Source organism: Rissa tridactyla, chromosome 23 (assembly GCF_028500815.1).
Source record: "Rissa tridactyla isolate bRisTri1 chromosome 23, bRisTri1.patW.cur.20221130, whole genome shotgun sequence".
NCBI lineage: Eukaryota > Metazoa > Chordata > Aves > Charadriiformes > Laridae > Rissa > Rissa tridactyla.
The window spans coordinates 3627307-3651896 of record NC_071488.1 but is presented as its reverse complement, the minus strand read 5'-3'; the positions used below and the strand labels follow the sequence as shown (position 1 = coordinate 3651896).

Sequence of the window (24590 nt, the reverse complement as noted above, 5' to 3'; positions counted from 1 at the left end):
TGGCTCAGAGGACAGATCTATCTCTTAACGTAAGCCTGAACGCGCTGTACCCTGCTGCTTCTCGCTGGGTGCTCAGCCAAACGCTCCTGAGCTCCTGATGCACACAGACACCGCTGGCAAGGAGAGCTCACACGTCTCTCTCCACCTTTATCACTTGTGAGCGCAGCTACACTTATCTGCTGCCCAACCCATGGCATTTTACAGCGTCATGGAGGTGTACAAAGAAAGTTAATAGGTGGGATCTTTAAAAATGTACTAAATTAGTGCAACCAAATGCCTGGGAATAAGACAGACAACCACCAGGAGAACGTGGCTTTTACAGTTAAGGTGGTTTTGAAAATTCTTCCTGAACTATCTCACCATTAAGCACACAATTTTAATTTCTTTTGCTGAAGTTACACAAAGCAGCATCTGCCCAGGTCTGTGCCCATCCCTGATTCAGATTCAACACCTCTCTCCTTCACCTGTCCGTAGATACCGGCATTTCATCCCGCACCAAATTCCCAGTCATTCCCACTGCTCAAACTGTTGAATTTGCAAGCCCTGGACTGCAAGAGCTTTTCCTTTCCTCTAAGCAGGAAAGAAGCACGTGTTGCAAGTCTGGCAAGGGCAACAGGGGAGGAATTATCCCAATGATTTCTAATTAAGAAATGGACTTCATGCCTCTGTATTTAGAGCAGACCGGCGTATCAGCCAAGCAGAGGACTCTGCCACCCACAAGAAGCGAGCAGGTGTCAGAACTGGATTTCCCATATTGCCCAAATGCAGACAGAGAACGTCAGGGGAACCAACGCCTGCCAAAACCCACGCGCTGGCAGAGAGGAGCGTTTCCTTACCATGCTGTGGTGAGAGAAGGAGTTACCAGAGGCAGGCTGGGATATAGCACTCTGCTTGGAATTGCTGAACACCAGCGGCTGGGCCAGGGAAGGAGCCTGGGACGACTCCAGGTTTGTTGACTCATTCTCCATAGAAGAGGGCGTCTTTCCTAGCAGGACTGCAAGATCGATTCTGGGTAAAGAAAGAAGACAACCCACTGAGATTAACAAGAGCTCTCTCACTCCCCTCGCTTCCATTACAGTGGTATTCTACCTCCAGCCTCACAATTTATAGCTTTTCCTTTACAAATTGAATGAATCCGCAGAACATTAACTCACAACTGCCAGTAGCAACCTCAAAAGGACAGAGACCAAGCAAGATCCTGCAAGGCCTTCTATTTTAAAGCCTGCCTTCCATTAATTTAACACAATGCAAAATGCCCCCAGATCTGAAGAACCAGCAGCAGAGCCTAGGAAAACTCCGATCCCAGGATTAGGACCCAGAAACTCCTAACTCAACTTTTCGATTTAAATCCATCTCATCTTATTCGGAGCAGGTGCATTTTAGCTAGCTGGCAAGGTTTAGTCTGAGACAGCAAAATGGCTCTGGGACTTGTGTGCCACTCTTCCCACGTAAACAGCATTGCCATGGGTTATCACCTCTGTCCAGCTGTGATTGTCACATTCTCGGCAGGCAGAGGCACTGAAGACACGTTGGAGGCGGTGAAGATCTTCGTCTCAGACAGCTGAAAGATTAAAAAAAAGGCAAACAGAATGAAAAAGTGAGAACGGCGTCTCAGGACTCCAAGTGAAACACACAAACGGTTGAGACAAGCAGCCACAAAAATGATTCAAGAAATTCAAGTGTTTAGACTTAAACTTCTCTAACTGTTGGCTCCCATCTCATTTGTTTCTTCTCAGGCTAGGGCACAAATCACCTGCCAGTGGGGAAAAAAACCCAACCAAATCCTTCTACAAATTTCCCCGTAGTCCACAAATCCGGTGGGGCTGCTGGGTCTTAGGCGGGTGCTCTGAACTGCCGGTACACGCCGCACCAGCCTGCAAAACCCACTGCACAGGTAGGAGCACGCATTGATAAAGAAGTCAAAGGAAAAAGCTTCAGACCCATAGTTCGACTTCCAACGATCCTGGCCTCGCCTGCACGATCCAACCAGAGACCAACAGACCTACTTCAACTACGGAAGGGAAAATAACATTGCTCAAAAATGAACGAAGGGGAGGTTTGACGACCGCCTGTGATTTAGCCCAGAACATATCTGAATATGACCAGCTTTTACTCCAGACTGAGGAGCTGCCAGCAACTCAACAGCATGAGTTTAATACCAAAATCAGGAACCCCTGGGAGCGTTATCACCCACACTGAGGGCAAGAAGGGCTATCAAAGGCTCTCCCCAAGCAGAGACCTGACTGAGCGGACACAGAAGCTGCTTGTGTCTCCAAGCACAGCAGGAGCGCTTCCTTCAGACAGTGCCTGGAAAGCAAAACCTTTCCCTTCGTGCCTGTTCTGTAGGCTTAGCAAAAACGAGCATGCAAAACTAGTAATAATACTAAAAAGGCCCAACCCTGCTCTCATCTGCGATAATAGAAGTTCTCCCTTGATTCAGAGAGGCACCGAAGCCCATTTCAGAAGCAACTGATACAGAGGAATTAAAAGCAAGTGATAACAGTGTCCATCCTGCCCTGAAGAAGACACCAGGTAGAGAACAAAAAGCGGCGAGATGTGCCAACGAGCAAGTCAGAAGGTAAAGCCAAGAGCTTCTCTTCAATCCAAACCACAAGGACCCGCTGATGCACGTGACACACACGAAACCACTGCAGCACGTGGTGTGGATCAAAAGAAAACCTTCCCAAACTGCCGCTTCACCGGAGGAGCGGAGCAAGACTCTTGTGTCAGGCTGGTTCACGGAAGAATTCAATCACGTAGCTGCAGGAAGTGAGAGGACCAGACTCGATGCCCTGGGAGAGGAGATCCCTTCCTGTCTTGAGCTCCTACAACAAGCTTTACTACACCTGTACTTTAGAAGCAGCAATGTTTACTTATTCATCACAGCTCCTGGAACTGGGAGCTTGGCTTTGGGCTATGCCCACATTTTGGGAAGGACGGGCCTTGCGCTCCCCTCGTAGCTGTGTGCGCAGCAGACGCATGGAGGAGAGGGGTTTGGAGAGTACCTACATCTTCATTCCAGTCCTCCGTGCCCCATTCTTCTGTCGCTGCCCTCCACGCACCTACAAGGATAACAACAGGTAGAGAAGTTACACAGGCATCAAAGCTCTAACTCCAAGAGCCAGGGAAGCACTGGGGAGCTTTGCAAGCGGCCGAGAGGATTTCTATTTGCCAACCAGACAAGTTAAAGCAGTCGACCCCAACCCACGATTCACGGGCAAGGTACCGCGATGGGGTGGCCTCAGCTTTGCTGGGGCAGGCTAGGCTGAAACAGAGGGAGCGCCGGGCCGGCAGCGAGGGCAGCGCACACACCCCGACACCGAAGAGGGAAGCTGAGCTTGGCAAGGAAGTCCCGGCATCGTCCCCAGCCTCCTCCTGCCATTTTCCTGATTTCCCCTTGTATTACAGTAGCTGCAAGTTTCAGCATCCACGAGCAGCTCGTGTTACCCCAGCAGTTCAGACAGAGCACCTCCTTCGGGGATTCCTGCCAGCTCTCGTGCGGGATCTCACCACCCAGTTAAACCTGAAGCTTCTATAAACCCCTGGGACAACGGAACCATTCGCATGGTTCATCTTTTCTTCCACACACCAATCCCCCCCGCCCCCCAAAAATGGTGAATCCTCACTGCACCAGGAGCTGCTGTACAGAGGCAAATGGGAATCAGAAAGGAAAATTCAAGGGACTAAGCAATCCATGCATTTTCTGCGACCAGTTTTCAGAAATGCACTGGAAGTGAGTAGCTCAAATACCAGGGAGAAAACCAGGAGATTTCAGCCGCAATCCAGCACAGCGCAGTTTGTAAGAGAGCAAAATTTACCAGGAATGAAAAAGTTTTGCCTGGCCGCATCTTCAACTTGTTCCACCCCTCGCTTCCATCACAGTTTAACCTCAGTACTTTGAATTTTACGTGGCAACTTACGAATCCATTAGACAACTTAAAATTTGGTGTGGGAGGAGGGCGGGAACATTTTACATCCCAAAAAACTCAAGAGCGTAAAAACAGCCACCTTTTGCACGGCCTGTTTTCAGCCCATGCAAACCAGATCAACAAAACAACGACACAGCCGACAGGGTTAATCCTGGAGACGTTTACAGGGACGGAACAAGTTGGCATCAGCCCTTTTATAAGCCAAAAGCCTTTTACAGCAAAAAACCAGAGCACGTGGGAACAAGAACATTGTGGATTCTTCTGCAGGACACAACCAGGCTCGCTGAGATTTTTGGGGGGAAGAATACGGCAGATCTTCCCATTTACACTTCAATTATGAGGCCAAAACAACCAAACAACTGCTTGTATAGAAGCGGGGGATTTAGTGCATGAAATAAGTATATAGCAGTGAATTAGCCTTTTTTCCTTGTTGTTTTGTTGGATGTTTTGTTTTGCCTGGCAAGTGGAGCCAACTCAAGAAGCCTTCCTGGGTTGTTTTTTTTTTTTTTTTTTAAATATTCAAGTTAGAAATACAGATATTAATACAAACATGACTTCCCTGAGTGCCAGGAGTCTCAAGGCACAGCCCTCTACCCCTTCCTCCCCAGACAGAAGCATCAGGAGGAGTTCAGCATATTCAATGCAAAACACATCTGGGCTTTAAAAACCCCGATTCCACCATTCCTTAGATTTTTTTTGTGCAGTAGCGGGAAGGCTCCTTTCCAGATTTTCATGGATCAGAAAGATCCTACCAGCTCGACCCTTACCCAGGGGGTGGAGTGGGAGCTGGAGGTACCTGGGCTGCTGCAGTTGGCAGCGGGGAGCAGGAAGCCAGGAGAGTTTCCCGAGAAGAGTTTGTGCATGTAGGAACACATCACGGGGCTCTCTCAGTCTTGCCTGCTTCGGGGAAACGAGAAGAAAAGCAAAGCAGCAGGAAAAGCAGAAGGAAAACCTGCAGATGGAGAGCAGCCATTGATGGGGCTTTCCTGGCAAGTCTAATTCTCGAGTACCAGACACCTATCAGCACGGCTTGTGCTCCTCGCACCCAAGGGACGGATGGAAAACCAAAGACCTGTGATGTAGAACCGGGCATTTGCCAGAAATGTTCCAGAAAGCTTCCTAACCGGCACAGTGTGGTTAGATTTTTTTTTTTTTTTTTTTAAAAACTGGGTGTATCGCTCTCCATCAAGCTCTTCCGCAGGGGAGAGCTGCAACGCAAGCAGCGCCCTGACGCTTCTAACACCATTTCAGAAGTGTCGTCTTCTGAACAGCAACCCCTCCTCTCCGCTTTAAGGAACCCTTTGAAGAGCTGCTGGTCTTTGAGCTCCTCAAACGAGGAAAAGGGGAAAAAATAAAATTAAAAGTCAATAGGCATTTGCAAATATGAATGTGCTGAAGAAAAAAAAAAATCTCATCGTGTCTTCAAGATTGTCCCCTCTCCAAATACACTATCTCTCAGTTTTAAACCGGGAGGTGGGCAGCCAGCTTGCTCCTCCTGCAGCCCAACAGGAGCTCTGCCGCTATCTCAGTGACTGGATACGGGCTGGATGGCCCAGCCTGGAAGGGTGACAGGGCCAAACCCCCCAACTCTGCACCTCAAAGGTATGTAAATCCAAACAAAGCCAAAGCGTGGCCAAAATACAAAGGCAGTGCTGGAGCAGATGGCCTTGTGCTGCCTGCGGGAGTTAATCTTTAACGCAGAGATGAGAACTGCAAGATGCCCCAAAGCAGGAGAAGCACTCCAAGCAGGTCTGCCTCTGGGCCCCTGCAAGACAGACTCTACAGCCTCAACCCTCCTCCTGTCCTGACCTTCAAGAGCAATGTGACGAGTTCCTTCAAAAGGGCCCTCGACTTTCAGAGCTCAGGTTAGCTTGAGGAGACCTTAAACAAACAGGATTTTGGTCTCGTTACAGACACTGATGGGATTTGGTAGGTAAAAGGCAAACTGCATCAATCTCATGGGCGTCTCTTGGCTTCGTAAGGCACAAAGGTGTAAGAGCAGGAAACAAAGCAGCCAGGCACTGAGCCGCTTTGCCATCAAACATCCCGGTCATCTCAAAATCCACCGTCATCTTCAACTGCAGGGTACGTCGGCTCAGGTGAAGAAAAGCAGCCAGGCAGCAAGGACAGGCCAAAGCAGCCATCAAGCGCATCGCTCCCCCAGAAGCAGTCGTAAGCAGAGGCAAAGCGCTGAGATGGTTTGGCCAGACTAATTCCCCTCCCAGCACTGTTGTGACCCTGAGCAGAAACACAGTGGGGAGAGCAGTGAAGCGATGGCTGCAGAACCCAACCGCCGCGCCGAGGAAATGGCGCAGGGACAACGGCAAGTCACAGCTTTCTGGATGCGAGAGCAGACCACGACTGAGCTGCCTCCCGCTTCCTCCCCTCGGGTGGGATACTCTGTCATCAGTGCTGTGGACACGGAGCTGCTCTGGGCACCGAGAAGCAGTGGCTGAAGTTAAGATTTACATAATCCACACGAATTTGGGTTAACCTCTCCCAATTTACATTCAAGGTGTCAGCATTAGTAAAAGCACAGTCAGAACAAACGCCAAATATTCATTAAAATCAACAAATTAAGAGAGAGAAGAATGACATATCCACAGATATTTCAGTTGTTTTTTTTTTTTAAAAAAGCTATAGAGTAAAAGTATCCGGGGCAGTTAGTGCACCTGGATGTATCGTACCAGGAGCAGTGTCAAATTTTCGGGGATAATTTGACCCCTCACCCCCAATGAAATCAAGTCCTGAAACAAAAAAAAAAAGAAAAGAAAGACAACCAGTGAAATTTCGACTTAAAAGAAGTGAAGGCGAGTTTCATTGCCCCCACGTACACCAGTCACATTGTACCTGTGGATATTGTTAATTTAAAGAGATGCCTGCGGCTACTAAAATGGAAACAAAACGACCACACACGACACAGGTGAACAGCCTCGTTGCACGACCAACTTTACAGCTGTGTTGCAGCACTAGAGCAAATTTGAGTTGTTCCATCAGAAAAATCTTCAGTTCCCCCCAACCAGGCTCTAACCCGCTTTGTTCCACAAAACACCAACACATTAAAAAACCAAAACCCCACACAGAAGCCTGTTCAGACCAGTTAAACCTCCAGCACACAGAGCTCGTCCACTCCCATCCCTTTTTCCTCCAGAGACAAGCCTGCCCGTTGCCCTTAACACATGCCCACATGACTCCCTCTGGTATTTAAAACTCCATTTCTCAGTCGGCAAGACGACGATCGCTCAATCTGTTCGCGTTTTACAAAACCACGCTTGGGTTTTTTTCTCCTTTCAAAACAGCTGTTTTCTGAAAACAAGAAACAAAAAGCCACCAAAACACAAGCCAACCCAAAAAAAAAAACCCAACCCCTACACTAACAACGCGTAGTAAAAGGTATCACAATTCACGGTGTTTTATTTCTCTCTTTCCAAAGCTACCAGTTTTCCAGCAAATACAAGAAATATGGAAGTGGCCCAAAGCAACATTGACATGGTTGTGAATGCTTCTGACAACCAAGATGTGGTATTTACTTGAGCGCTCAAAAACCATGGGAAAACAGTTTGACTTCACAGTGGTGCAAGACTGCTCCATAAAAAAAAACCCCAAAATCCAAACCTCTTAACCCCCCCCTCCCCCAAACAGACTACTTACGATTAAGGGTTGTCCCCTGCGACTCTGTCCAGTTATCACCCTGCACAATCTGAGTTCACTTGTGTCTTACGACAGTGTGCATACTTGAAACAGAAGAAAAGTACCATTTTTCCAAAGCAAGAGAATGTGCCAGGGCAGACGGGTGTTTATGAGCCGCCCAGGGAAGAACGTTTGCTTCAAAGAGGGAAGTGATGAAGATTTCTTTTCGGCTAGCTTTCTGTTACGGGGTCTCATCCTGCAGCACTTTGGGCAAGATGGCCATGACAGAGAGAATGCTCCCCATACCAAAATCAAGAGCAAGACATCTGAGCTCCAAGCAATGCTCTCTGGAGGATGCACCAAATACCAGCACAATTTGCATGTGTTTATCAAGCTACAATTTATAAAAAATACTTTTCCAAGGAGGCAACACGGTTTCTCAAGGAAGGCCTTCTCGCTTGCTACAGCTCCCTGAAAAGAGGGGGTAGCCAGGGGGGGTCGGGCTCTTCTCCCAAGGAACAGGCGATGGGACTACAGGAAACAGCCTCAAGTTGTGCCAGGGGAGGTTTAGGATGGATATTAGGAAAAGTTTCTTCTCTGAAAGGGTTGTCAAACACCGGAGCAGGCTGCCCAGGGCAGTGGTGGAGTCGCCATCCCTGGAGGGGTTCAAAAGCCGGGCAGACGCAGTGCTGAGGGACGTGGGTCAGTGGGGGTTTGGGCAGGGTTGGGGTGATGGTTGGACTCAATGATCGGACTCAATGGTCTTAAAGGTCCCTTCCAATCTTGACCATTCTGTGATTCTGCTGGAAAGGCAAGTGTTCCTGTGCCTCCGTTGGGCAACAGCACGCACAAGCTCACACCAGAACAATCGTCCAGCTCCCAATTTCCAACGTGATCTCCCTAACAGATGCAAAGGCACCAACGGGTGCAGGGAGACAGGGTCACTGAATTCCATCTCGGAACCAACAACCTGTTCCTCCATCCCTGAGACAAAGCCCTACCCAGAACCTCCTCAGTACAACTGGACAGACACAAAATCCACTAAACACAAACCAGCCAACACGCGCGTGAAAACCACTTACTTGTGCCATCATCCGGCTCGAAGCTGCCAGTGTTGTTCCACGTGTTGTTGTTGCTATTCCCGTAGTTCTCATCTGCGCCGGACGGCTCGGCATAGTCAGCTGGGTTGAAAGTTCTGCAAGAAATATAAGGATGGAAATTTTTACTCCCTCTCCCTAAGCATATTAAAAGCACTTGATTTTATTCAGATCATGACACTTCTCAGAGAGTCTCAAAAGACAATTCTCTCAGCAGAGGGATGTTTCAGCTCCACCAGCCATTCCAAATTTAAGTTAGCATGATAGAGTTTTGGTTTTTTTAACAAAAAAAAAAAGGAAACTCGGAACACAAACGACTGATGCAAACAGTACTATTCATGCGCAAAGACTTCTATTTTTGCTTTCAAACTTACCCCATGCCTTGGGCAGAAAACCTTCCCCCTCGCCTTCCAGAGCCACCTGTAAAATACAAATGCACGCATTGCTGAGCATCTCTTGCTCTGCATCACTGGGAAAAGAAATATTTGAACAACATATGGATTTCTGATGCCAGAATATGAGTGGTGAGGATCTTCCCGAGTTGATGGGATTTCCAGCAGCGTTTTTATATGTATGGGAATGACCTCGGCTAGCTGGCAGTGTAATTAGCGATGTGCGATTCCAGGCTCAGATGAGGTTTCCAGCTGGCACAAACCATAAATACCGGACCCCAGGTTCTGATTTCTGCGGTGCGTGTCCTCAGCAACAATTCCTGAGCAGCACGGATTTTGTGGAAAAAATAATTTCTGCCGCCGAGTATTTAAAAACCAAGCCAAGCATCTGCACAGTCACGGTGCTCGGAGACACATGAGCAAGAACAAGGAGGATCCAGATTCTGTTCCTAACAAGCAATTGTCCCACCTGCCAAACTGTCACCTGAGTTTTTTTTAACTTCCCACCTTTATACAATAAAGCCCTATTTTTTTTCAGCTCCATGGGATGCAAGAACTAGGTACTGTTTCTAGAGCATCTAAGATGGGGAAGCAACGTGTAGACACTAGGTGTAAGCATAAGAACAGAAAAATCAAGCGCTTATTTTCAGTTTGGTGACTCCTCCCATAAAAGAGGCTTTCAAACTCCGCAGGGGAGATAGAAACGCTGACTCCCACCCCCTCTGACCTCAAACCCCATGTGTACCTCGGCCTCGGCCACGTCCCCGTCTCCCTCTTTCTGTGCCTCTTCCAGAAGTTCCTCCACTCTTACCACCATCTAGTCCGTTCTCCTGGCCCCGAACTGGAAGACAGAACGAATGCAAAGACAATTTCAAGATTCACCCCGCTTTAGGGAGGATACAAGACCGACCTCAAACAGCGAAGCGCGGCAGCTGTGCGGGAGATCACGCCGCCAAAGGCTCCCATAGCTTCTTTTATTTCAGCTGATGGGACTGAGGGTATCGCCCAAGGAATCATCTCAGACAGGGGAGCATCAAACAGAGCGCCACACACACAAGGAGAGTTTTCCTCAAAGACATGTCTGCCCAAGAAGCTTCACTGGGAGCTTTTATGCAGCACAAAGCGCCCCGGGGTGCGATGTGACAATTACGGGTATTATTAAAGGGCAGGTCCATACACTCTCTTCCACGGCTGGCACCTCGCCCCCGCCTCGGTGGCCCGCCACGTCGTCTGCTGAAATCCCGATCCCTCTCCCGGTTTTCTTTGCTTTCTTCACTAGGTTCTGTCTGTCCGCTCTCCTTCTGTCCCGAGACACCCTTCTTCTTCCCGACCATTTCCCAGGAATGCTGAAGGTTTGCAAAGGGGAAAGTAGTTAATCGTAGTTTGATCAATGCAAATACACACGTATTTAAACATGCTACAGAGAATATAACGAAAGTCTCCAGAAAAATGGTGCCCAGTCCAACTTTATTATTTTTTTTTTTAAAGAAGAGTCTATCAGCCTACACACAGTACAGCCTCTTCCTTGAAGGAAAGCTCTCTTACTAGCATGCACTTTGAGCTAACAGGAGAGGAGTTATTCTATTTCTGCAAAGATCTACTAAACCTCTTAAATAAAGTGGACATAACACTTACTCAGGTTCAAAGTGTGGCTAAATTTACCCTGTTCAGGGGAAAAAAAACCCAACCCTGCCATTTCATATAGGTCACTGTTTTGGGGAGCTCCCAGAATAACCCAGGCAAATGTCCCGAAGTGCTCTGCCGTCAACATTTCAGGGAAAGTTGTTCTCTCAGCTGCGGAGCGATTTAACAAAACCCCTCCTCTGAGCAGCAGCTCACAGGGAGAGGAGTATCACAGAATTTATCCAACAGGCAAGTTCAAGTCATCACAACTGTAAGAAGTTACAAGCACCTCCAGCTTACAGCCGCGGGCCCGCATCGGTTTATTTTATGACAGTCTGCAGAGGTTTCATAGTCTTAAACTGATGCTGCACACTGTTAGAACAATTAAAAATAGGCACAAGTCATTGACAAACACCTGAAAACATAACTGGCAGACGAGTAAACAGCTGGGTTTGGATGACAACATGCACAGACAGTGACAAAAAAACCTCGGAGGCACAAGCTGCCTTCAAACCCAAAGCTTCCGAAGTCTCTCTCCATAGGTATCTGGCTCAGAAGGAAATTTAGGAAAATATTTACTTTGAATACTGTAAATTTTAAGCCAAATCTACCTCGATGCTAAGATCACGCCAGCTCCTCTACTGTTTGAAATACGGTTATGAGTAACTAGCTCAGCAGGTGAGCTGTCTTCATCAGCGGGTGAATATCTGAGCAATTAGCAAGCCCGTTTCTTATCAGAAAATCCCCTTTACAGGATTGCTGCACAAGCTGAATCCGGGCCAGAAGCAGCTCCGAGACCTTTGACCAATTACAGCACAGACGCTGCCGCCTGCGCTCGGTGCGGCGGGCACTGGCCGCAGGCCCCCCATGGCACTGCAGGCTCTCCAGGGCTTTGCTCTGCCAACTCCCTTTCTGCCTCTACAAATCCTCCGCAGTAGCCGTGCCTTGCCCTGCATCTCACGCCGCTGGGCATTCCAGCTGCTCAAATAAAGGAAGTACCGCACACCATCCTGGATGCTATTTTCATGAGCAATGCGTTTATCCAGGAAACGCAACTGCCGTTGCAGCAGGAGTTCATCGTTTGACTAGAAGCCGCTGGTTACAAGGGTTGTGGAGGAAAATGACAGTCATGGCAGAGCTCTGCCTCAGCAACGCACAATCATATCATCCCCCCTTCTAAAAGGATTTTCCGACAGCTATTTTGGTCAGTTGTCAATGGAAAGGGCTCTCTAAAGGCAGGGAAGACCCTTACGCATGCGGTTCTGAGCTCGGCCGGTGCCAAAGCTAGCAAAGCACCCGAATTGTGAAGCAGGTACATTACGCAGAATAGACTCTGAGCCCTCCAGCGCATCCATCTATGCTCAGGGCTAATAAAAAGAAAAAAAAAAAGAGCTAATACATAATATTCTGAATCGACACTTAGAGCCTCAACTCTACAAAGAGTCGAGTCGGCTTCAGCCAAAGCGGGGTGCTGGGAGGACACCTCTGATCAGCGGCAGTTTGGAAGGATCTGATATTTGTAGGCTTTGTACTGGGCTGTAACAGAACTTGTGTCTGCTGTCTGTCACAAAATGAACAACATCCCACATGCCAGGCAGAAGGTTCCTCCGAACCAAGCACTCACTTGTTCTCCGAGCTGACTTTGGCTTGCCTGAGACAGGCACCTTCATGACGGCAGCTGAGCTTAACTCCACAGAAAACAAACGGCAAAAAGACCCTCAAAAATGCAGCACGGGCACACAAGCCAGTCAGCACGCCGCTGAGAAGCAAATGTTTAGGGCCAGAGACACAAAACCGCATTACCCTAACAGAAAGGAACCACAGCTGACACGTACCTGCCCTTTAACACAGACCACTCGGCCCTCGTGGGGAAAGATAAGTTATTTCATGCTCACAGCACTGTGAAAGCTTATACGGATGCCACTGTGCCGTTGTAAAAGTACATAGGAAATAAATGATTTATGGCATTTTCCCCTCTACTCCTTTGGCCATGCTGGCCACGCTCGTTTTCTGTGCAAGCCTACAGAGAGCAGCGTTAAGAAGCCAGGACGCAATCACACATTACGTGCTACTTGTGGAACTAGTAGGTCATTTTGGCTCTTGTTAGCTAGACATTACTGTATGTCTTGTCTCCAAATACGCAGCTACACTGAAATAGGCCTCACCAGATTTACAGGACCCAATCCTACCGTGTCCGGATTGCCCTCCAGCAGCACGTTGATGGCTCTGTTGACATCTCCGTTGCAGTCATGCAGAGCAATCACACACTCGTCCTGGTTCTTGCCTGTGATGTCGATCAGCTGTAGAGAAGACAACACCATGGTCAAAACCATGTGTTCCAAACATCAAACGTGTTCCAAACCAAGAAGGCACCAAAATCTCCACGGATCTCTTAGGAGCCAAGCAAGTTGAATCCCAAACCAGAAATCCTACAAAGAAGTGTCAGGGTTTGGGAGTCTCCCCGTCCTCCTGAGCTTAATTACACCCCCGCAATGAGAAGGTAACTGAGAGTGGGAATTTCTGAGCTACAACCTCCTTTTTCTCAGGGTAACACCATCCCCTACATTCTGGGGAACAAGCCAGTCCAAGAAAATTCAAGGAGCAGCCAGCCGCGTCCCTCCCACCCCCTACACGGTACTCTCGACATCGATCTTGCCTTCCCATCAGGGTTCACCCTCACTTTCCACACTCACTTGTTTCACCTTCTCCTCAAAGTCAGCGTCGTTGTGGTCCGAAATCATCTGTGCAAGTCGAATCTGTTCCGCAGTGGCCTAAAGAAATTGAAGGCAGAGAGAGCGCGCGGTTAGAGCGGCGCATTTCCAACAAACCTTCCTCCAAACGCCACACCGCTTCCCTGAGATCTCTGGAAAGGAATCAATACGATGAAGAGGAGGCACAAACAAGGGTCAGAGAGAGGAAAGCTTCAGGGAGAAAGTCAGACGAAGAGGAGTGAGCGAGGGGAGTCTGGAAAAAAGGGACATACCGCTGGATGGCCTTGCAGCCCCAGGTGAGCAAGACTCACCTAAACCATGTCTATTTTGAGGCAGACCTTACCAACACCAGAGCACCAAGACCCAGAGCAGGTGGCTTCTCAGCCACTTGCGCTCATTAAAGTGAACGAGGAATGGTCAGATGGAAATGAAAACAAGTCTCAGCCCCAGCTGCTGCTCAGAGGCACCGACGCAGAAACCCCACCGTCAGTGGCCGCCCAATTAACCTGGCTCTGCCAGCAGCGCCCCGCAGCACGCGGGAAGTTCGTTAGAGCAAGCCCAGCCGTTAGCGCTGGGCCAGGCAGGAGTGCCAGGTCTCCACCTCCAAGCTAACTGGTTTCCATAGATGCTGCCCTTACCTGCGGCCGCTGCTTGTGCTGTGTCTGGCTCTGTGTCTGTGTCTGCTCCCAGTTCCCCCGGGCTCGGTTAGTGCCCACCGATGTCATCATTTACAGTATATACAAATAACAGTATTTACAAGGTAGAACTCTGTGGTGGGTCAGGGGAGAAGAGAGAACAGACCATTAGAAACCGAAAACAAAAGGCAGCACCAAGACTGAACGATCGCGTAGGCAAGGCAGCCAGTAAAGCCGTTGCGGGCCCCCACCCTCCCCGCCGCTTCCCCAAAAGCCCTGGCGGGCAGCCTACCATTTCCACGTGTCCCCAAGACAAAAAGACCACCTGTACTTCTCGAGGTTTCTCCACCGCTACCACGGTGGAGCGCTTCAAATGAAGCATCACCTGCATTCAGGTGGGAGCTATCAGGACCCAGGAGCAGAATTACTTGGGGTAAAGGGTTGAGCAACTCACTGCTAAAATACAAGTGTGTGAGCGGGCAGGGATTTGCCATGACCAGGGCTGTAAGAGGCTACGGAGATCAACTGGAGCAAGGAGCGTTTGAAAAAAAGCTCTAAAGAAACTTCACTTTGAGAGAACACCTCAGAGCCCCAGACACATCAGCTACTTCCCCTTCTCCTTCCTTACCTCCAAAGCAGGGCAGGGGAAGCAAAAACTCTGCAGTAATAAGTGGTGCTACAGGTTTGGGGGACATTGCTTTAAAAAAAAAATACTGCCCTTGTAGAACTGATGATTTTTGCTTGCTTCAATTATTCCCCAGAACTGGAAATAATGTTTTCTTCTACCAAGTATTCCAGATTAAAAAAACTACCAAAAAAAAAAAATTAACTAGATGTCAACAAGGAATAACAGCCAGTAATGTTGTTGAGTAACTGCTTGAGGCAAAAAATCCCAGTAAGAGTTCAGGCCATGGAGCATCCAAAGCAAGTGGAGTTCTGTAACTTCACTCGGACTTTGGAGGAAGAGCCCAACCCTGCTGGTTAGAACGGGATCGGCACCCAGTAGTTTTACGCTGCCTATTGTCTCCCGGGCACAAGGGATGCCAGGCACAGCCCAAGGCAGGACTTTCTACCTCCGAGCCCCCAAAATCTCAATAATCGCAAACTTCTCATTTTCAGATTTCGTTAACAAGACTGCGACGCCTTCCTCCAAAGCAGCAGGGTGTGCTCCTGGTGCTGCAGGCAGCCGCTTGGGACAGGGGAACGAGCCACAGAGAGAGCATGAGAGGGGGGAGGAAAGCCAAGCGAGAAAATCCGACCTGCAGGATACAATCCGAAACATCGCTTGCGAACACCAACGGGGCAGCACAGGGCAAGACCCAGTGTGCAAAGCGGGGAGAGCTCGGAAGCGGCGTTAGCAAATGGCCCTGTAAGAACCGGGGAGTCTCTTGCCCAAGTCCCCCAGCGGAGAGCTTGACCAGGCTGAGACACCTTTCCCTGAGAGCACGGAGACCCCAAGGTCACCTCCGCGCCGTGGCTCGATGCACATGCCACCGCTCCTGCTCCCATCAGCTTCTAGCCTCCGTTTGCAGGCAAATTTTCAAATGCAATTGCTCTCGTCGCTTCCCACAAAACCTCAAAAGTTGGCCCTTTGGGGCACCCATGCCTCGCGGCAACTTCGAAACACAGTTTTCCAGCCACACAGTGCCAAGGTTCCTTATCAGGAGCTAATCCAAGCTACCTGCCTGGTCACCAGGAGCCCCCAAGGTGCGTGTGACACCGAGCAGATTTAAGAAAGAGCAGCACCAAGCCTGGACTTCACCCAAGGCAGATGAGACAAAGCCTCCTGGGCTACGCAGCCACCCCTCCCACGCTCCACGCAGGCTTCTTCCCCACGGTATTTATTTTCGCTCTCCACCGCTAGGTCTCTTCCAGTTCTAAGTGTTTCACGCACAAACAAGTTGTCATATTAAACCAATTTGGCAGCAGAACGGCAGGCCCAGAGGGAAGCAATCCTGCGCGTTTGCAGTAACTTAATCTGCAATTTCAATAGGATACAGTTCCAGCAGTCTGCTGCCCCGAACCTTTGTGCAGTGGCTGGGCATTGTTCAACAGCTGCCACGCTCTGCCCAGCTGCATTGCTGCCACGATTAAATCATATTTATTTTTTTTCTTTAATGTGAGAAAAAAAAAACAAAACAAAAAACACCAACCCAAACCCACAGGAAAAACATCTATTATAGAAATATCAGCCAGGCCCTGGCCCCGCTGATAAACGGGCATCCCCACGCAACACCCCACGTGCTGCATTGAGGGAAGAGGACTCGGCTGCTGGTAATTTATTCCTCAATCGTGTAACTTCAGTACAGCTCACGGGCAACGTTTAACTGCAAATCCTGGTTATCCTGACCCCGCACAGAAGTAACAACAGTATGAGTTTACCAGTTCAAAGCAGTCTTCATCAAAAGTGTTTTACCATTTAAAACAAATAAAAAAAAAAAGAGCAAGCCCAAATATCAAATATATTCACCAAGAGGGATGTAATAAAAAAGGGCGACTCCGGCCAAAGCAAAATGTGGCTGCTCCACACCAGAGAAACAGCGTTAAACCAGGCCAGCGCTTATGTTTCAAGACAACGGGAAAGCGAGGCATTCATAGAGGATTTAGGGAAAACAAGAAGCTTCACAGCTACAGGTTACAACATCTTTTCTTCAAAGGAGCTGCAAGTAAACGTGACACACTTTGCCGTTACCCCTTTTCCTTTCCAGACTACACCGCGACTCGCCTTCCACGGCCAGAGGAAAGAGAATCTTGGCTACGAGAAACATGAAGCGCGGAGTCTCCAGAAAAAGAGGTGATACAGAAACATAACGAACTGTTAATTTTATTAGAAATTTCAGGTAAGTTACAGTTTTAGAACAAGGATCTGTTGGTCACATCCACTATCCCCGGCTGTGTCAGACCTGCTGGCTGATGCTGGGCGAGTCCCGGCACATCCCAGCCTCAGTTTCCCTTATCTGTTAACACAGAAAATTGGAATTTCCAACCCCCTCTGACAAAGCTTAATTAACGCGTGCAAAAGGCTCCGAAGCTCCAAAGGAAAGGACCCCAGAGGGCAAAGCATTTGGAAAGATTTTCCCTGCGACGAAGGAGCACCCAAAGGAGCCCGACGCAGGGGGCTGGTCTATCAGTGTTAGAAGTTTTCCCCCGGAGCCAACACACTGCGGCTGAGAGCCGAGCCGCTCCCACAAGATTTTGGGGGGACGCCCCCCGGATACGCCATCAGAGCCCCCGGGTCGGTACCGACGCGCAGCGCCGGGTCGGTGCTGCCGCCCGGGAGCGCACAGGCAGAGCCCCCCGCACCGGCGGGGAGGCCGGCGCCGCGCCCGGGACCCCGCCATCGCCCGGGAACCCGCGGTGGGGCCCGCCCCGCGGCCAGGGGCCGAGCTCGGTAACGACCCCCGAGGCGCCGCCGAAGGACGGGTGCCCGGCGGCGGGCGAGGAGCCCCGAGAGCGCGGCGGGCGCGGCGCGGCCCCCATTGTTAGCGCCGGCAGCGGCGGGGCCGGGCGGGCCCCGGGAGCAGGGCAGGGCCCGGTCCCGCGGCCCAGCAGGCCCGGCGGCCCAGCCCGCGGCGCACAATGGGGGCGGGAGGGAACCGGAGGGGGCCGGCGGGGCCGCGCGGGAGCCCCCGCGGCGGCGCGGCGCCAGGCCGGGCCCGCACCCGGGAGGCGGGCGAGCGCGGGCCGCTTCCGCCCTCATGGCCGCGGCCGCCATTCCACCCCCACCCCCCGCCTCCTCCGCCCGCCTCCCGCCCGCCCTCACCTGCGGCGGCCGCGCGTTACGCCAGCCCCCGGCTGCGGCCCGGCCCACTAGGCCGCGCGGGGCCCGGCGGCGGGGCGCGGCGGCCGCCCCCGGAGCGGCGCGGTAGGGCCCGTAGGGGGGGAGGGGGGAGCGGAGGGGCCGGGGGGGAACCGGGGGGCGCTCGGCGGTGGCGGAAGGGGGGCGGGAAGGGGGAGCGGGATTTAAAGGGGCCGCGCGCGGTTACCGGAGCCGCCGCCGCCGCCGCGCAGCAACTTTACCTGGGTCTCACCACACTGACAACTACCAGCGGCGCCCGCCCCCATCACGTGACGAGGGCGCGGGGGCGGGGCCAGCCCGGCTTCACCCACGTGACGCGCTCGCGGCGGGGGCGGTGGGGAGAGGGCAGGGGGCGCTCTCCTGGCGGCACGCGCGTAGTGACGCGCCGCGGTCACGTGGGAGCGGCTCCTCTCCTTGGTCACGTGGTGGGGGCGCGGAGCGGCTTCGGCGGCCGCCATGTTGTGCGGCCCCGGGCCGGGCCGGGGATGGCGGGGGCCGGCAGCAACTGGCTCTCCGGGGTCAACGTGGTGCTGGTGATGGCCTACGGCAGCCTGGTGAGGCGGGGGTGGAGGAGGCCGGGGGAGCCCGTGGGTACGGGCCCGGCGTGCCCCTGGGGCCGCTGTGAGGCCCATCCGGGGGGTGTCTGTGGGGTGTCCGTGGGGCTCCCGTGAAGCCCATCCCGGCCTGTCCGTGGGGCTCCCGTGGGGCTCGGCTCCGGGTGTCCGTGGAGCCCATATGAGGCCTATCATGGCGGGTCCGTGGGGCTCCCGTGGAACGGGGACCGGGGTATCCGTGGGGCTCCCGTGGGGCCCATCCTGGTGTGTCGCTGGGGCCCATGCGAGGCCCATCCCGGCGTGTCCGTGGGGCTTCCGTGGAACCGGGCCCGCGGTATCCGTGGGGCCCTTGTGAGGCCCATCCCGGGGTGTCCATAAAGCTCCAGTGAGATGCATCCAGGGTATTTGCGGGGAACTCGTGGCCCTCACGGGGCTGGGCCGAAGTGCCTGTGGGGTCCTGGCGCCTGTGGGGCGGCGAGGGGACGTGAGCGGGAGCCTCTGTGGAGGCTGGGGCGTTTGTGGGGCTGGCCCGGGTGTCCGTGGGGCTCTGGGTGGGCTGGACAGGGACCCCTGAGCTTGCCGGGTTTGCGGGGGTCTGTGGCGCCCGGTGGCTGCTCGGCCTGGAGTGTCCGGGGGGTTGGGAAGAGGGCGTCGGCGGGGACATCCCCAGGGTGCCACTCAGTGTCCCTGACCCCTGTCCCTGCTGTGGCACCCCAGGTCTTCGTGCTGCTCTTTATCTTCGTGAAACGCCAGATCATGCGCTTCGCCATGAAGTCCCGCCGCGGCCCCCACGTGCCCGTTGGACAACACGCCCCCAAGGTGAGTGCACGGGGCCCCGTGGTGGGGACGTGCCCTCCCTCTCCCGCGCCCGCAGACCCATCCGTGCCCAGAGGGGCAAGCAGGGTCCGCTTCCAAATCGGACCTTTCCAGGAGCTGACACCTTGGTGCGGGGCTGGGCAGCCGGACGGGGAGCGGGTTTATTTCAGAAGGCCCACAGGATGACTGTCGTCGTTCTTGTGATCCCCCAAACAAAGAGAGCGCCCTCTAAATGTTGTGGTTTTTTCCTGCTGTGCAGGATTTAAAGGAAGAAATCGACATTCGACTGTCAAGGGTGCAAGACATCAAGTACGAGCCCCGGCTGTTAGCTGAGGACGACAGCAGGCTTCTGCAGCTGGAGACACAAGGTACGCTCTCTCGCTGCTGCCAGAGACACCGTCCAGTGCTTGTCCCGCTACACCTGGTCGTTGCCCGAGTCGCTGGCCCCTCTTGTTGGCTGTCCCATCGCAACGTCGCGTTTGGCGAGCCGACCCGAGATGGTCTCTCTGCGCTCTGCTCCTATCTGCTTTCCCCACCTCCCTCCCGCTGCCGAGTTTTGCAGAGCTTTCAGTTTGGGTTTTCTCTTTGCCAGGCTGCTATAACTACCTGTACAGGATGAAGGCGCTGGATGCGATCAGAACATCTGGTAAGGGAGCTCGGGGCAGGAGTGGGAGGGGAAGGGTGGAGAGAGACGGGGTGAGGAGGAAATAAGGGTGGGGTGCGTGACCAGCAGCCTCGTGGTAAGGCTCGAGGTCCTGGTTTGGGAATAACAGTCACTTATCCCACCCGGGGCTGAGGGTCCGCTCTGCTCATGCGTTGGGAGCAATCAGCAGATGTGGTGGGACGTTTAATTCCCCACCAACTTCTGACGTCTGTGGGTGAACACGAGCGTTTTCACCTGCACAACAACCGGTTGTGTTGTGCCTTTTTATTTTCCAGAAATCCCCTTTCAAGCAGAGGTCCGGTACCCAAAGTCTTTAATAGGGAAGAACTTCTGTGCCTACCTGCTGGAGCTGCGGAATTCCAGCTCCTCCTTCAAAGGCATCCGCAAAGCCTTGATCGACACCTTGCTGGATGGCTATGAGAGCGCCCGCTATGGCACTGGGGTAAGTGCTGGCACTGCGGCACCCGGCCCCCGCGGCAGAGCAGGGGCCCGCTCCTGCACTCCAGTCCGACGGCTGGACCGTGGTCACCCTGTAACCTCGGCTGGGTTTTCCACGGTCTTTTCTCTTTGCGTCCAGGTCTTTGGGAAACCGGAATATCTGAAGTACCAGGATGCTCTGAACGAGCTGGCAAACATGTAAGTGTTACTGCCCGGGTGTGCAGCTGGGGTGCAGTGGTGGCTTCATGGGGCCCAGCAGCCCATTGTGGCGTGTGAACAGAGACAGGTTTTGGGGCAAAACCCAGCCTCTGAGACATGGGCTGTTTATGCCTGTTTGTCCTTCCAGGTTTACTTGTTCCTTACAGCCTGTCTGTTAATGCGTTTTTGGGTTTGTTACTTGGTCACAGTCACGTTCCTGCTTGCGCTGGCTGCTTTGAGCCAGGGACCTCACGCAGGCTCTGGGCCTGGCACCGGCAGAAGCATTAACCTTGGTTTTCAAAACGGCAGTGAGCGCCGTTGTCCTGGGGGGCACATCTGCCTTGTGTCTGACAGACGGATGTGACGGTGGAGCAGCTGTGACGGTGCCTCTCCTCTCCCTGCAGGACCAAGGCCCGGGGAGGCAGCAGCCAGCGGCAGCACCAGTCGGCAGCGAAGGACCTCACCCTCTCCCCTGAAGTCTCCAACCCTGCCACCATCCAGGTCACCTACCTGCCTTCCAACCAGAAGAGCAAACGTGCCAAACACTTCCTGGAGCTGAAGAGCTTCAAGGACAACTACAACACGCTGGAGAGCACCCTGTGAGCCGCACCGGGAGCACTGCTCCGCGGACCTGCCACGAGCAGAGCATCTTGCTGGGTGCAGCTGGTGTCCTTGGTGGGGTTTGGCCGCAGTTCGGCGTGCCGGCAGCGTCGGGAGGAAGCAGCTGCGCTCTCAGGTCTCCCTCTTGCACGGTGTCCGAGATCGTCGCTCAGCAGAGGCTCCGTTTCGGCTGGCGGAGCTTGGCCCTCGCCAGGAGCCCATTTGAAAGCAGCGTGCCTGCCCGCTGGATCCGGAGGGGGTGAGCTGTGGGCCTCCTCCACAGCGGGCTTGGGACATGCTTCAGGCTTGAGGCTTTGAGTCTGGCAACGTCTTAGAGCCCTGGCCCTGTGAATAAACTGATCAGCTTTAGCTTATTTATAAAAGACATCGATCCCAGCCAGCGCTCTCCTCCACCTGTCCTCTTTCCCCGTGATGGCTGGCACGGGCTGATGCTGTTTCTCCGTCCCGTCTGTGTGGCTCTCAGGCTCTGGAGCTGCTCGTCTGTTCTTTCCAAAGGGTGAACGCTCGTTTTTTTCTCTGCGGCACCGTGCCCAGCCTGCCTGTGTGCCCGGGCCGCGCACGAGGGGGCCTGGACAGAGTGTAAATAGTTTGGTGGTCAGTTCTCAGCTGCCGTGGCTGAGGTGCCTCTTTGGGCTGCGGTTTCTACTCTTTCTCCTGCAACTGGGCATTTGGGGACGTCTCGGGCAGACAAATACCAGCTTTGAACGTCCTGTCTGTCCTGCCAAGGGGGTGTTTCCTCCCACTCTCACCAGCGCCTGTGTGCCAGCGGCTGCCGAGCCCCCATGGGCGGAAGCTCGCGGCCCCAGACTCGACGGCTGCGTTCTGCCGGGCCGACGGCAGCGCCCGCTGCTCACCAGTCACCGCAGCGTGTACCGCGTGGGGCGGGGTCCCCTGCCCCTCGCCTGGGCCTCTGCACTCTTTTTAATTGCTGTTTAATAAAATCACAGTTACCCTGAGCAGGATGTGTGCCGTCGGGCCTCTGACTGCGGGAAGCCCCTCCCTGTCCCTGCGCTGCCACCGTGGTAACCAGGATGCTGCAGTAACCGGGATGCCGTTAACGGCGTGGCTGGTGCAGAGGGCGGTTGCGGGGTCGTTGCGGGGTCCCTGCGGTACCGGCCATGGCACAGCCAAGCAGCCAGACCCCTGTGCTGCGGCGGGAGGAGGTGGGACGGGGCAGGGGGGTGGGTGTCCTGGGTCTCCCCGCAGCAGTTGGGGACAGTGGGGCTCAATGTCCCCCTTGTGCGCGTTAAACCCGGCCTCCCCCCACCAAATGTGTCGCTTTGGTTGCAGGTCCTGGCGAAGGGCAGCGCCTGCACGAGGTTGCTGGAGAGGTAGAGCTGGCAGAGGGAGCCCCGGGGCTGGGGGGTAGTGGGCGAGGGGGAGCTCTGGTGTGGGGTCTCCCTGGCACCCCATCCTGTCCACCCCATCCTGTCCACCCCGTGTCCCCACAGCTGTGGGCAGGTGGCCGTTGAGCACCCGCGGTGTTGGGAGAGGATCTGGGCCGCGGCGCTGCGGCAGCGCATGGAGTCGGAGCTGCACCTCGCCAGCAAGGAGCAGATGGCGGTGAGGCCGGGCGTGGGTCCGGCGTGGCTGGGTGCACCCTGGGCTGTGAGGGATGGGTGTCCCCCTCATCCCGCTCCGGTACCGCATCCCGTGGGACCAGCCAGGGGGACAGTGGGGTTCAGCCCCGGCTCCTGTGCCCGGCAGGTCCGCCGAGCCGCCCTGCACCGGCTCCTCCAGGATGAGCACCAGCAGCACCAGTGGGAGCTGCACCGGCTCGGGAAAGCCTTCTACGTGGAGCGGCTGTGAGTGCCCAACCTGGCGGGCTCAGCACTGGCCCACCGTCACCCAGCTTTGAATAAAACACATTGAGCAAGATGGGGGCTGCGTCTGCTGCGTGCTGGGATGTGGGACAGCCCTGGGCGGAGGTGGAGGGAAGGGGCAGCCCAGCACGATCCCTGCGGCTGGGATCTGGTCGTTGCCTGCGACCCTACTCTGCGTGCCGGATCCTGCACACGCGGGCCCAGCCGTGGCCACGCCAGGAGATGGCAGCACGGCCAGCGTGCTACATGGCTGGGTCCCGCTCCAGCACGGCTCCCGCATCGGCCACACGCTCCTGTCCCCCGTGGCCCAGCGCTCCTGGCCGTGTGGCACTATCCTGCAGCTGCGGGGAGAGGAGACCGGCCAGGTGCGAAGCTCCTGGGCCCCGATCACCGTCCGGGCACCCCTGAGCCCCTGTCTGCTCCCTGCTGGGGGAGGGCCCTGTCCCCCACTTGCTGTCCCCGCTGCCTGCGCCCGACCTTGGTGTCTCCCGGCCCCAGGGCCCATCAGCGCCTTTCCTGGCTCTGCTTATTGACAGGGCTGGGAGCCGCTGGGCCGGCACCCCCCGCCCACGGCCCTTCATTAGCTCGGCTGTCGGGATGCATCACATCAGCCGCCACTGCACGCGCGCTCCCGGCACCGCGCTGCCACCACATGTGTCCCCACCATCCCCGCTGCCACCCTCCCCGCACTGCCCTGCCGCCCCACTGCCACCCCCATGGGGCCAGAGCCCCATGTCCCCCAGCCCAGGCAGGCAGCGGGGTAGGGGCTACGCGCCTGTGCCCCCGTGGCATTCAGGGGCTCCCGCTTGCCCCATGTCCTGCCCCATTGGCCCCCCAAAGTTTGGGGTCCCGCAGAGCTCCCAGTGCCATTCCCAAGGTCGGTGTGTCCCGCTGCAGTGAAGCACCGGTACGGCACAGGGAGACATGTGCCCGCAGCATCCCGAGAGACTCCGTGTGCCCTCCTGCCTAGAGGCCACTGGCTAGGTCCCAATGGCCACCCCAGAGTGGGTCTGGGGTCCTGCCTTTGTCACCCAGCTGTGCCCACTGCAGTGGGACCATCTCCACAGGCTGTCACCTCCTCCGGCCACCCCAGGGAGGGAATGCTCCTGTGCACGGGGGGTCCCAGTGGTTCCCCCGAAGTGAGGGGACAGGGACAAAGCCCCCCAGCGCTGGCTGGGGCTTGTCCTTGGGCAGGGTCACACGCAGCCCCCTTCCTTGGTGGCGCAGAGCCCGCCGGGATGGGCCCGGCTCCCCAGTATTGATGGCCCCGCTAATGACGGCGGCGTGTAACTGGGGGCAGGAGCAGGCGGCGCGGGGCCATCGACCTGTATCGACCGGCAGCGCTCGGCGGCAAGGGCACGGGGGTCTGCAGAGGGGGCAGGGGGACGTCGATGGGTGGTAATTAATGGGAACGAGGCCACGTGCGTGAGGCCAGGGCATTTGCCGGCTGCATCCCCCCGCCGGGTGCAGCTGAGCGCGGTTATAAATGGCGGCTGGGCGGCCCCTGAGCCAGACCGCCGAGGAGCCCCCCAAGCCAGCCCAGGTAAGGCAGGGACGGACGTGGGGTGCCCTCGGCCCCGGGCACGCAGGGACGGGTGGGCAGTGCTGCCTTGCCATGCCATGCCGTGCCAGTCCGTGCCATGGTGTGGTGTGCCGTGCC

At 54.5% G+C, this 24590-nt stretch overlaps 3 protein-coding genes across 19 annotated transcripts in view; 2 read left to right on the top strand and 1 right to left on the bottom strand.

Annotated features, from left to right (window-relative positions):
* Nucleotides 1-18117, bottom strand: part of UBAP2L (ubiquitin associated protein 2 like) — a 31967-nt gene extending 13850 nt beyond the window's left edge. For 4 of the 17 annotated variants that reach the window (XR_008463373.1, XM_054182442.1, XM_054182445.1 and 1 more), the window contains exons 1-12: nucleotides 18038-18117; nucleotides 14021-14150; nucleotides 13365-13442; nucleotides 12861-12971; nucleotides 10199-10394; nucleotides 9794-9889; nucleotides 9031-9076; nucleotides 8642-8754; nucleotides 6602-6676; nucleotides 3010-3062; nucleotides 1476-1561; nucleotides 837-1008 (exon numbers count right to left, since the gene is read on the bottom strand). Coding sequence is in view for 16 of the 17 variants with exons in the window: in XM_054182442.1 (XP_054038417.1) it covers nucleotides 837-1008; nucleotides 1476-1561; nucleotides 3010-3062; nucleotides 6602-6676; nucleotides 8642-8754; nucleotides 9031-9076; nucleotides 9794-9889; nucleotides 10199-10394; nucleotides 12861-12971; nucleotides 13365-13442; nucleotides 14021-14110 (1116 nt within the window). In the remaining variant the exon portion in view is untranslated. The other 13 variants (XM_054182446.1, XM_054182451.1, XM_054182447.1 and 10 more) reach the window with 9 other exon arrangements.
* A 103-nt stretch (nucleotides 18118-18220) lies between these two features.
* On the top strand, nucleotides 18221-21229 carry C23H1orf43 (chromosome 23 C1orf43 homolog). Its single transcript, XM_054182897.1, has 7 exons — nucleotides 18221-18370; nucleotides 19088-19189; nucleotides 19446-19554; nucleotides 19779-19832; nucleotides 20126-20292; nucleotides 20428-20486; nucleotides 20891-21229. The coding sequence occupies exons 1-7, from the start codon at nucleotides 18302-18304 to the stop codon at nucleotides 21087-21089; spliced, it is 759 nt and encodes a 252-aa protein (XP_054038872.1). The 5' UTR covers nucleotides 18221-18301; the 3' UTR covers nucleotides 21090-21229.
* A 118-nt stretch (nucleotides 21230-21347) lies between these two features.
* CFAP141 (cilia and flagella associated protein 141) lies at nucleotides 21348-22955 on the top strand. The gene is made up of 3 exons (XM_054182898.1): nucleotides 21348-22270; nucleotides 22398-22438; nucleotides 22559-22955. Exons 1-3 carry the CDS (start codon nucleotides 22226-22228, stop codon nucleotides 22914-22916), a joined length of 444 nt encoding a protein of 147 aa, XP_054038873.1. The 5' UTR covers nucleotides 21348-22225; the 3' UTR covers nucleotides 22917-22955.
* The last annotated feature ends 1635 nt before the right edge of the window (nucleotides 22956-24590 follow it).

Coding starts and splice junctions, on each gene's coding strand:
- CFAP141 (XM_054182898.1), top strand. CDS start 22,226: ATGGCACAGCCAAGCAGCCAGACCCCTGTGCTGCGGCGGGAGGAG. Junction 22,271..22,397: donor CTGTGCTGCGGCGGGAGGAG/GTGGGACGGGGC, acceptor CTTTGGTTGCAG/GTCCTGGCGAAGGGCAGCGC. Junction 22,439..22,558: donor TGCACGAGGTTGCTGGAGAG/GTAGAGCTGGCA, acceptor GTGTCCCCACAG/CTGTGGGCAGGTGGCCGTTG.
- C23H1orf43 (XM_054182897.1), top strand. CDS start 18,302: ATGGCGGGGGCCGGCAGCAACTGGCTCTCCGGGGTCAACGTGGTGCTG. Junction 18,371..19,087: donor TGATGGCCTACGGCAGCCTG/GTGAGGCGGGGG, acceptor GTGGCACCCCAG/GTCTTCGTGCTGCTCTTTAT. Junction 20,487..20,890: donor CTGAACGAGCTGGCAAACAT/GTAAGTGTTACT, acceptor CTCTCCCTGCAG/GACCAAGGCCCGGGGAGGCA.